The following is a 12374-nucleotide window of genomic DNA, read 5'->3' as shown; positions in this document are numbered from 1 at the left end:
ACTTGGGGAGAGGCTTGTGCTCCCTCTCTCACTGTGTGTCTGTCAAATAAATAAATCAAATCTTAAAAAAATAAAAATATTTATGTGTGATTTTCATGACTATTATGACATATTTATTTTTTACTTTCAAGAATTGTGCACTGGAAACTACAAACAATTCCTGAAATTAAAGAAGACAGGAATTAGCAGCACCTGGGAGGCTCAGTCAGTTAAGTGTCTGCCTTTGGCTCAGGTCATGATCTCGGCGTCCTGGGATGGAGCCCCATATTGGGCTCCCTGCCTGGCAGGGAGTCTGCTTCTCTCTCTCCCTGTGTTCCTCCCCCTTGCTCGTGCACTCACATGCGCACTCTCTCTGTCAAATAAATAAATAAAATCTGTATTTTTTAAAAGATTTATTTGTTAGAGAGGACAAGCAGGGGGAGGGGCAGGCAGAGCAGGCAGAGGGAGAAGCAGGCTCCCCACTGAGCAAGGAGCCCAATGTGGGACTCGATCCCAGGACCCTGGGATTGTGACCCAAGCTGAAGCAGATGCTTAACTGACTGAGCCACCCAGGCCTTCCTAAAAAAGATTTTAAGTAATCTCTACACCCAATGTGGGGCTGGAACTTATGACCCTGAGATCAAGAGTCGCATGCTCCTCTGAACCAGCCAGGTGCCCCTCTATTCCCAGTTTGAGTGTATTTATCACAAAAAGGTGTTGAATTTTGTCCACAATAGCCAAACTGTGGAAAGAGCCAAGATGTCCATCGACAGGTGAATGGATAAAGAAGATGTATATATACACAACGGAATATTATGTAGCCATCAAAAGGAATGAGATCTTGCCATTTGCAACGACGTGGATGGAACTGGAGGGGGTTATGCTGAGTGAAATAAGTCAATCAGAGAAAGACATGTATCATATGACCTCACTGATATGAGGAATTCTTAATCTCAGGAAACAAACTGAGGGTTGCTGGAGTGGTGGGGGTGTGGGAGGGATGGGGTGGCTGGGTGATAGACATTGGGGAGGGTATGTGCTATGGTTAAGTGCTGTGAATTGTGCAAGACTGTTGAATCACAGATCTGTACCTCTGAAACAAATAACGCAATATATGTTAAGAAAAAAAAGAAGAAGAAGAAGGTAGCAGGAGGGGAAGAATGAAGGGGAGTAAGTCGGAGGGGGAGACAAACCATGAGAGACGATGGACTCTGAAAAACAAATTGAGGGTTTTAGAGGGGAGGGGGGTGAAGGGATGGGTTAGCCTGGTGATGGGTATTAAAGAGGGCACGTTCTGCGTGGAGCACTGGGTTTTATGCACAAACAATGAATCATGGAACACTACATCAAAAACTAATGATGTGGGCGCCTGGGTGGCTCAGTTGGTTAAGCGACTGCCTTCGGCTCAGGTCATGATCCTGGAGTCCCGGGATCGAGTCCCACATCGGGCTCCCTGCTCAGCGGGGAGTCTGCTTCTCCCTCTGACCCTCTTCCCTCTCGTGCTCTCTATCTCTCATTCTCTCTCAAATAAATAAATAAAATCTTAAAAAAAAAACTAATGATGTAATGTATGGTGATTAACATAACAATAAAAAATAAAAAGGTGTTGAATTTTGTCAAATGCTTTTTTGCCTCAATTGAGACGATCGTGTTTCTTTTCCCTTCATTTTGTTAATGTGGTTTATTACAATGATTGATTTCTGTATCTTGAACCATCCTTGCATCCCATGAATAAATCCCACTTGGTGATGGTGTGTAATACTTTGAATATGCTGATTTGGGTTTGCTAGTGTTTTGTTGAAGAGTTTTGCATCAGTGATCATAAGGGATGTTAGTCTAGTCTTCTAGTAGTGTCTTTGTATTTGGCATCAGGTTAATGCTGGCCTCATAGAGTAAGTTAGGAAGTTTTCTCTCTTTACTCTTCTGGAAAAGTTAGTTCTTCTTTAAATGTTCGGTAGGATTCACCAAAGAAGCTATTGGTTCCAGGGCTTTTCTTTGTCAGGAGATCTTAAAATTACTGAATCAATCTCCTTACTAGTTATAAATCTATTCAGGTTTTCTATTTCTTTGTGATTTAGTCTTGGTAGGTTTCATGTTTTTAAGAAATTTCCCACTTCATTTGGTTAACCAATTTGTTGGAATACAGTTGCTCTTTAGTTCTCATAATCCTTTTATTTCTGTAGAATTAGTAGTAATGTCCCCATTTTCATTTTAATAATTTGAATCTTTTCTTTTTCCTTAGTCCATTCTAGCTACGGTTTGTCATTTTGCCGATCTTTTCAAAAAACCAACTGTTTCATTTATCTTCTGTTGTTTTTCTCTATTTTGTTTATCTCTGCTCTAACATATGGTCTTTTCTTCTTTCTTCTTTCCTCAGACTCAAGTGCAGTATTCTTTCTTCTGCCTACTCAAATCTGCCTTTGAATCCCTCTGGTGAATTTCTCATTTCAGTTGTACTTCTCAGCTCCAGAACTGTGTATGTGTGTGGTTTCTTCTTAGGTTATCTAGCCATCTATTGACATATCCGTTTCATTCATGTATCATTTTAACTTCCCCCACAGCTTCCTTTAGTTTTTTGAGCATCTCTAAGGCAGCTGTTTTAAGTTCTATCTAGTTTATCTGCCACCAGGTCTATTTCAGTTTCTGTTGATTTAGTTTTTTCTTTTGAATGGGTCACGCTTTCCTGTATCTCGGCATGCCTTGTGATTTTTTTTGTTGTTGAAATCTGGACATTGGAATCTAATAATGGGGTAACTCTGGGAATCAGATTCCCCCTTCCCCCCACTTCCCAGGGCTTGCTGGGCTTGTTATAATTTTTGCATTTTGATTGTTGTAGGCGGTCTCTGTGTTGCAGATGAGCCAGAGGTATAAACTTAGGCCTTTCCCTGGGCATGTGTGGTCATTTTCTAATTTTCCTCATACACGGTGTTTTTTTTTTTTTTTTAAGATCTTATTTATTTATTTGCCTGAGAGAGAAGGAGAGTACATCAGGGGGAGTGGCAGACAGAGGGAGAAGCAGGCTCCCTGCTAACAAGGAGCCCGATGCGGGACTTCATCCCAGGACCGAGATCATGACCTGAGCGGAAGGCAGACACTTAACCATCTGAGCCACCCAGGCGCCCCACGCAGTTGTTTTTGAATGTCCTAGTTTTTAACGTGTGCTCCTAAAAGGGGGACTATTTGAATGGGGGGGCATCAGTCCTTTAAATCCACTGGAAGTCACTTCAGCCAGAGGAGGAACTTGCAGCAGTGGGGGGGTGGGGTACAACAAAATCTGCCCACCTCTTTGCCTATAGCTCCGTGATCAGAAGCAGCAATTAGAGATCAGGGCTCAAATCCCAGATATTTGGAGGACAGGGTCCTTTTTGCCCACGTTGGCTCCCACAAGCTGTGTGCGAGTTGCTCCAGGAACATGTTCATGGCTGCCCGCTACATGCCTGGGGCTGGGGGACAGGTAGGTGAATTGACCAAAACCACAATTTATCATCCGAATCTTCCTCTGGAGGCTGGAGCCTTCGTAGACTCCGTACTTCTCCAAGAGATCCACCAAATTCTGCCAGTGTACTTGTTGTCTAGGTCGGGAGACAGATTCCTGGTGCCTCCTGTCATCTTCCCAGAATCCTCTCTAAAGACTTCATTCCATCTCACAAAGTTCAGTACATAGTGGTCTCATTATTATTCTAAGTATTTTCTAATTCCTTGTATGGTGTCTTCTTTGATCAGTGAGTTATTTTGAAGTGTGTTTTAAAGTTTCCATAGAGTTTTTTTTCCTCCAAGTTTTTATTCTTTATGGCCCTTTAATTATTTTGCAGTCATACAAGTCTGTACGATAATGCTCCTTTGGTATTTACATTTGTAAATATTCCATGTGCTTGAGAAAAACAAATATTCCTTAAATGTTGGGTAAAAATTTATAAACATAGCTATTAAATAAAAAGGAAATAGAAAATCTGATTAGATCTATAATAATTAAAGGGGCTGAACTGATAGCCAACTCAAAAGAATGGTACTAGAAGTGAGAAGCAGAAAAACCAAAGGGATTTTGTTCTTTGTTCCGCATTAAGGAGACTTGGCAAGTCCTTTTTTTTTTTTTTTTAAACAAACAAAGCTTTTCATAAGCAGTCCATAAGAAACTGGGAGAAGAAAACTACAACATGCTTGTTGGTAGAAACAATTTGACACAAAAATTTATTTATTTGATATTTTAAAAAGCAGGGCAGAATCACATTCATTTCCTTCATAAGACCACTGTTTACTTGTGACTTTCTGAGCCCCTGGTTTGCTTTGGAAACTTCCAAAGGGCTGATCACTAGCAGCCCTGGCAAGCCTTTTCCTTCCCTTCCAGGCTTCCCTTCCTCTTCTCCAAGTGGTGCTGGTCACAACTGATGCTAAATACACAGCATCTGGTTGAGCTTGCCAAATCCTTTTCACCTCCTTCCACAGGCAGTAGGGTGACTTGGCTCACTCCTTCTCTGAAGTCATTGATTAAGGAGACAGGTTTCAAACATAGAGAATGGAGGGAAGTTTCCGGGATAGATCATTTCCCAGGTTAGGAATAGAAGGATGAATTCAGAGCTTAACTGGTTAGTGCCTCCTGCTGATCAGGGAGAGGTATGCTAGCAATGGATCTCAGATCTCTGATCCATTGAGACATCAATATAATGCACTCAGTTCCTTTGATTAAAATGTGTTGGAAAAGCCATCTGTGAGTAGAGAAGTAGTTTATTACAACGACGGTGCTATAAAAGGAAAACCAAAGCAGCAAATAGGAGGCAGTTCTGCCTGAACTCCAATGATCAACGCACTCCTGTCAGCTTGATAGTCCAACCAAACTCAACTGGCAGCGTAAAGAGTGGTAACTGGGGCAGATAAATGAGCAGACCTTCTTCTGGATCTGTGGACCACTTCAGATCTTTTTGGATCCCCAGCATTGTTATCTGCAGAAAACAAAAGGGGATGGCGCACTGAGTACAGAATATGGCTTGAACGTGACGGAAGACAGCCACACTGGGCCAGGTCAGGGCAGATAGTCTTGGGGGGGGGTCAATATGGGGGAGACCTGCCACAGGAAGGAAAAAGTAGAGAAGACCTCCAACCTCTCGGATCGGACTGACGGAAACTCCTCACCTGTGTAGTTGAGGTAGTTACAGGGGATACAAGGTTTAAGACTCCATTCTCTGGCCAGTGCAGGAAAATGGCATAAACAGCTGTTCCTCTTGAGGTATACCTGGGAAAAAAAGAAAGGTCAGTGTCAGGGACCAGTGCTTGGGACCCTGACACACAGCCTCATATATCCCCTTTACAATTATCTACCGATCCCAACAGCTTGAGTCTGTCAGTGCTGCTAGGAAGTGCTACTAACTCGATACCTATTAAGGTTTGTGGGACCTTAATAGGTATTAAGAAAGCAGTCCTGTAAGACTCTTTCTGGGGATTGCTTCCATTTTCCCTCTCTATTGGGTTATAAGTTTTCTTTAAACATTTTTAACGCTTACACTAGTTATTTCACACTGAAGCCATTTGCCTTTTTATTCAAATCCTTTTCAACTCCAGATCCATGGGAAAACAACAGAGGACCCAGTAAGATGTGCAGTGAAGCCGGATTTGTTCTGAGAGTTCACCATGCTTAGAGAAGAGGGTGAAAATCACTAAATAGGAATCCACCCCAAACAGAAGGATGAACCGGTTTCCCCTGATGCAAAGAGCTATGTCCAATGGTATCACATGCGCAGATGCCTTTCACCGAACACTTTGCATGCGCCTGGTGCTCTGTTGGGGCGCTTTACATAAATTAACACACTTCACCTCCATAACAACCACAGGTTGTTAAGTATCATCACCCCATTTCACACTTGAAAAACACAGGCCCAAGGTTAACTAACTAGATCCACAAATCCAAGTTTGAATCACGACTTCTCCACGAGTTAGCTTTGTGATCCTAGGCAAGGTATAGAGCTGCCCTGGGTCCCCCTTCTCACCTGTAACATGGAGATAATAATAGTATCCACTTGGTGGGATTGTTGAGGGGATTCAGTGAGTGGAAAGAATCTGGACTGGAGCCTTAAACATTGGAGGTGCTGTGCAAGCATTGGCTATTACTAGTTTTAGGAGGCAGGGTAACAAGGTCAAGTATATTCACAGACACTCTGTAGCTCTTCCTTTCACCAAGCGCACCATACCTCTCACTAGTCAAAGATATCTTGGTGGCTTAATACATAAATTGGGGTACAAATTTAATAGCAGAAGCACAGCTTTGGGGTTTCCTCAAGATGGCTTCTACCCTAGCTTGTAACCCTGTGGACCCGAGGAGACGCCAGCCAGGGAGGGTTTGTCCTGTTCCCGCATGCAACAGAGGACAAGCTCACCACACGGACGTCGTGTTCCTTTCCAGTTGTATCCTCCATGGTTTAGAGGCATAGATAGCCTCCCCATTGATGCTCAGCCACTTCCCAACAGCAAGAAGTCTTTCTTGGAAGATGGGAACAATCAGTCCATCTTTAGTTGGTCCAATGTTGAGAAGGTAGTTGCCTCCCAAGCTCACCGTCTGAACCAGTTCCTGGAGAGGAAAGAAACAATGAAATCCTAGTGACGACTGCCACGCCCAGCATAACGCTTATAGCACACAGGTATTAAGAGAAGAAAAAGAATCTAGGGCACAGTCTCTCCTCTGGTGAATATCCTTTACCCTTTTGAAAAGGCTCTCTATTTTTTGTCATCATAAAAGCAGGATGGGCTTATATGAGAAAACTGAAAAATCCTGCTACAGAGTGGAGAAATACATTAACTTGGATTCCACGGAGTGATCATGGGCCTGCGCTTCCCCGGGGGTGGCGTGCAGTGGGATGGGCCGTGTGCCAGCAGCACAGAGTGTGAACAGGGAAGCTGAGAACAAAGCACCTGGCTGTGATCACATGGGGCCGTGAGGAGAGTTGAAAGCATCCTGGGACCAGAGGACAGAGGTTCTGAGTGGGTGCCAGGGAGACTTGGGGGACATGGAAGAGATATGCAGAATTTGGGACACTCTGTATGAAATGGGTGACATAAATATATATGCTGTCCCTTTGGGAAAACATGCTGTAAAGGGATATATTCTTCAAGGCTTCTGGAGTGGTGTGGTGTGCATGGTGTGTGCGTGTGTGTGCGTGTTTACTGTGATCTTAAATGGGTACGCTTCAAGTGGACCCAGAAAGACTACATTCAGAAAACTTAAAAAAGAATGTGTTACAGTACCCCAAAGACACCACACCATCAAGTTTTGATATTCCCTCTGGTCTTTTCCCTGTGCAGTGGAAATATATTTTATATAGTTGTGATAATCTGTAACTTATTTTTTCATTCAAACCCTAGGCATTGACCTATATTACATTCATAAAAATTTTAATGGTTAAGGAAAATCCCCAAATCTACTTAAATATCCCTTAATGGCTGTAAGAAATTAAAACAACCCACATATCCAACTGCAAATAATTCTGGGAAGAACATCTCTATATGTAAGACTTTATTCTGTAATTACAATTATTTCCTTAGGACAGTTTTTTTTTTTAAGACTTATTTATTTATTTGAGGGGGTTAGAGGGGGAGAGGGAGAGAGAATACCAAGCAGACTCCGCGCTGAGCGCGGAGCCTGATGTGGAGCTCAATCTCACAACTCCAAGGTCATGATCTGAGCCGAAACCAAAAGTTGGACGCTTAAGCAACTAAGCTACCCAGATGCCCCAGGACAGGTTTCTGTGGGTATGTTCAATGACCCCAGGGGGTTCTATCGACCTGCACTTCCATCCAGAGTGCTCCCATCACTCCTAGTTAGAAGGCTAATTTGAGACAGTAGTTAACAAATAACTCACGGGTGCTCTTACCGAAATGATTTCACAGGCACTTGCAATGTCTCCCATCACCATGTTACGACGAAAGCCCCAGGAGCCCTTGTCTATGGAGGTACACATTTCCCACTTGTGATCTGGCAAGATCTCTGGCTTGAATTTATCTTGACAGTTGTAGTATCCTCCATGGTGACAGGAAGTATTCTGACCCCACCGGTCATTTACCACTACCTGATCCTAAAAGAAGAGAGTACCGGGTCATCTGGGGTAAAACCACTTTGTTTCCTTACATAATGCAGTTTGGTAAATGGTGTGTTTGGATATAATGAAGACACCTGGTCTAGAACGGTTCTCAACTGGGGGCTATTTTGCTTAAGAGACTTTTGGCAAAGTCTAGAGACATTTTTGGTTGCCACCGTTGGGGTGGTGCTACTGCCATCTAGTTGGCAGAGGCCAGGCATGCTGTTAAATGTCTTAGGACAAACAAGACAGCCCCCTCACAACAAAATATCCAGCCCCAAATGTCAATAGTGCTGAGGCTGAGAAACCCTACTCAAGCCACATGTAATGTCAGAGCTGAGAGAGCCTGTTTTAAAGATCATCTGGTAAACTACTTCTTCTATTTTTTTTTTTAAAGATTTTATTTATTTATTTGAGAGAGAGAATGAGATAGAGAGAGCGCATGAGAGGGGAGAGGGTCAGAGGGAGAAGCAGACTCCCCGCCGAGCAGGGAGCCCGATGCGGGACTCGATCCCAGGACTCCGGGATCACGACCTGAGCCGAAGGCAGTCGCCCAACCGACTGAGCCACCCAGGCGCCCACTACTTCTTCTATTAAAGGAGGAATGGGGAGGAGAAGACGTGCCTGAGGTCACACCCCCGGGCAGAGATTCAGGAAGCTGGGACTGCGAATCAGGTATGTGAACTCAGCCCAGCATGCTTTCCACTACATGGCCCTGACTTTCTTTTCCTAGGTAAAGAAAAGTCAGCAAAGATTTTCTTTCCTTCAAATCTTTCCTGAACTATGAAAAAATCATTATGCAGGATATCTTTTTTTAAAAGGACTTTTAAAAATTTATTTGAGAGAGAGCATAAGCAGGGGGAGCGGCAGGCAGAGGGAGAAGCAGGCTTCCAGCTGGGCAGGGAGCCCGATGTGGGGCTCGATCCCAGGACTCTGGGATCATGACCCGAGCCGAAGGCAGACGCTTAACCGACTGAGCCACCCAGGCGCCCCTCAGAATATCTTAATGTTAATGATTAACACTACTGTGATTCTTGTACTGGGGTATCCAAGGTGAATAAAACAGTCCTTGCCCTTAAGGAGATCCAGCAGAGACTGGCTGAGTAGACAGGTATGTGGACAATATGACATCACATCAGAGTTACTTATCTAACTTAAATGGGGAACACTGATCCGAGTAGGTAGGATCCAGGTATGATCTCACCTAATCTATGGTGGATGTAAGAGAAATGAAATTCCTTCTTGAGAGTTAAACTGCCTAACCAGCATAGATCAGATGAGGGCATAAATATTTGCCATCTTATTCTTATCATTTAATTGTGTATGTTTTGTATATTCATTTTTTGGATGTTTTTCTCATTTATAATGTTTGCGTGCTTAATAGTTTATTTTACTTTCTCTGAGTCTCTGGGACTTTTACGTACTGCTTCTATTCTACTACTTAAATTTAACAAGCTTTATACCTCTGTTGTCAAAATCAAGAATTAAAGGAGAAAAAGAAAGCTTATACTCTAAGGAAGGTGGGGAAAAGAATTAAAGGAGAAACCTTTAACACCCACGAAGTCCCCTGGTCCCTACCATCTCCATGTCACTACTAGTATTTATTATTGTTGCCGTTGTCACTGTTATTACTCCAGATCTTGGCTCCTTACTCTTTCTTTTCACCTAACAGATAAGTAAGAGAGAAGTCATACAATCACATGCCTTGACTGGGCTATCATTGTAGAGCCAAGCAAGAAACACCGTAGAGTTCCAGTAAGTATCAGGACCTTCCCACTCTCCATCAGACCAAAGCAAGTCAGGTTCATACCTGAAAGACACGCGATTAGGACGAAGTTTGTTATCTGAATCTATTCACAGTAAAGCCTTACGGATCTATTTTGTAACAGATATTTTAAGACTTTCTCCCATTTTGAAAAGTACCATTTAATTACCACAGTGCAGACAATGTGGAAAACTAAAGAGACAAAACAACACCGTAACTCTGTTAAGGTCGCTCACATAACCACTGTTTAATATACAGTATATATATATTTTTAAAGGTGTTGCACGTTCTTTTTTTTTTTAAGATTTTATTTATTTATTTGAGAGAGAGAGAATGAGAGATAGAGAGCACGAGAGGGAAGAGGGTCAGAGGGAGAGGCAGACTCCCCGCTGAGCAGGGAGCCCGATGTGGGACTCGATCCCAGGACTCCAGGATCATGACCCGAGGCGAAGGCAGTCGCTCAACCAACTGAGCCACCCAGGCGCCCCTAATATACAGTATTTTGGAACATTTCCTCCTAATCTTTTTTCAATGTCTTCTGAAAAAAACAGAGTTGTAATCAGTATATAAACAATTTGGTTTCCTTGCGCCAACTAATTCCAATGAAAAGAGTGGTGCCCCAGAACTATAGAATTAAGCTTCCTGCTTTTAAGATGTATTAACAAGTTAGGAAACAACAGATGTTGGCAAGGATGGGGAGAAAGGGGAACCCTCTTGCACTGTTGGTGGGAATGCAAGCTGGGGCAGCTACTCTGGAGAACAGTACGGAGGTTCCTCAAAAAGTTAAAAATAGAATTACTCTGTGACCCAGCAATTGCACTACTAGGTATTTATCCAAAGGATACAAAAATAGTGATTTGAAGGGGCATGTGCACACCAATGTTTATTAGCAGCAATGTCCACAATTGCCAAAATATGGAAAATAAAGAAGATGTGGCATACACACACACACATGCATGCATGCACACAGAGAGGAATATTATTGAGCCATCGAATAGAATGAAATCTTGCCATTTGCAAAGATGTGGATGGAACTACAGTGTATTACGCTAAGTGAAATAAGTCAGTCAGAGAAAGACAAATACCATGATTTCACTCATAGGTGGAATTTAAGAAACAAAACACATGAACATAGGGGGAGGGAAGCAAAAATAAAATAGTTAAAAACAGAGAGAGAGGCAAACCATAAGAGACTCTTAACTCTAGGATAAACAAACTGAGGGTTGCTGGAGGGGAGGTGGGTGGGGGGCTGGGGTAACTGGGTGATGGGCATCAGGAGGGCACGTGATGTGATGAGCACTGGATGTTATATGCAGCTAATGAATCACTAAACTCTACCCTGAACTTAATAATACATTACTTATTAACTACAATTTAAATTTAAAAAATTATCTGTATTTTTAACTAAAAAAAATGTTTTAAGAGCTTGAACTATTTCAGGAAATGCATTGTTTTGGACAACTACCCAAAGCTTCAACTATAAGGGATCTCTACAGTCCACCTAAGCAACAGCTGCACCTTTCACATATTCTACTCTGATCTCTATGTGGCGTGAGTGTGTGTGTGTGCATGCACACACACCTATAAGGTAAGCATAATTATTCCCATTTAGAGAGCAAGAACTGGATGCTCAGCAGGGCAATTTCTTTCAGGTGACAAAACTTACAAGCAATAGGAGCTGGAACTCAAATGTGTATCTGTCAATGCCTGATCCCATGCCGTCCTCTGTAATCAGGACAGCAAGTGGACTCTTGGGAAAAGCCTGCCTGTCTAAGAGGCAAGTATAATGCAGATGGTCTGCGTTTTACTGTGAATGAAAAACTGTACTAAGCACTTTATACTCATTACCTCATTAGTTTTCACAACAACCCTGCGGTTTATATTATCCCCATTTCACAGATAAAGCAACTGAGATCTAGAAAGATTAAGGAGTTTATACAAGGCCACACAGCCAGCAAGAAAAAGAAGTGGACTTCAGATCCAGTTCTGTCTGATTCCAAGCCTCTGCTGGTCTCTTACAACCTACTATTTCCTTAGGGAGGTCACCTGGATGCAAGGAATTTTCTTTTGGTTTTGGTCTAAAATGAGAGTCCAGGAAGAGATGGCTGCCCCTAGAGCTTTAAAGGTCCACCATCCTCTATGAGCCAGCCCCCAGGTGCAAGAAGGGCAAACTAGAAATAAAGCATGGTGAAGACTAGTGATGAATCCCAAAGTGAAAGTTATCATTTTAAGAAAAAAAAAAATGATAACACCACCCTTATTCTGTACCAGCCAAGGTGACAGATACTTTTCACATGTTATTCTGAGCCCTGTATCGAAGGCATTATTTCCCTACTTTACAGATTGAGAACCTGAGGCTCAGAAGGATGGTTCTTTAAGGCTGGTGAGCAACAAGAGCCAGAATTCGAATGCAAATCTTGCCAGATGCCAAATCCTTTGCTGGGTCCTTGGGGCCCTGTTGCCCCTCTCCAAGGTCCTGACAAAGAAACCAGCATGCAAGGAGGGACGGAAGTTTTGACTTAAAAACTTAAAACCTCCACCCTCAGTTTGTTCGTTTTAATCTACAAAAG

The 12374-nt window shown here is 42.7% G+C and overlaps 1 protein-coding gene across 1 annotated transcript in view; it reads right to left on the bottom strand.

Moving 5' to 3' along the window:
* Positions 1-4137: 4137 nt before the first annotated feature.
* Positions 4138-12374, bottom strand: part of FUCA1 (alpha-L-fucosidase 1) — a 12784-nt gene continuing 4547 nt past the window's right edge. The window contains exons 4-8 of the mRNA XM_025856817.2: positions 9744-9849; positions 7836-8036; positions 6345-6535; positions 5107-5206; positions 4138-4916 (exon numbers count right to left, since the gene is read on the bottom strand). Of these exons, the coding sequence (XP_025712602.1) occupies positions 4776-4916; positions 5107-5206; positions 6345-6535; positions 7836-8036; positions 9744-9849 (739 nt within the window). The 3' untranslated portion in view covers positions 4138-4775. The remainder of the gene's footprint in view (positions 4917-5106; positions 5207-6344; positions 6536-7835; positions 8037-9743; positions 9850-12374) is intronic.

The sequence above is a fragment of the Callorhinus ursinus genome, unplaced genomic scaffold (genome assembly GCF_003265705.2).
Source record: "Callorhinus ursinus isolate GAN/ISIS: 27379988/994484 unplaced genomic scaffold, GSC_fseal_2.0 scaffold18, whole genome shotgun sequence".
Taxonomy (NCBI): domain Eukaryota; kingdom Metazoa; phylum Chordata; class Mammalia; order Carnivora; family Otariidae; genus Callorhinus; species Callorhinus ursinus.
The sequence above is the reverse complement of the archived record's forward strand: the minus strand, read 5'-3'. Positions and strand labels throughout refer to the sequence as shown.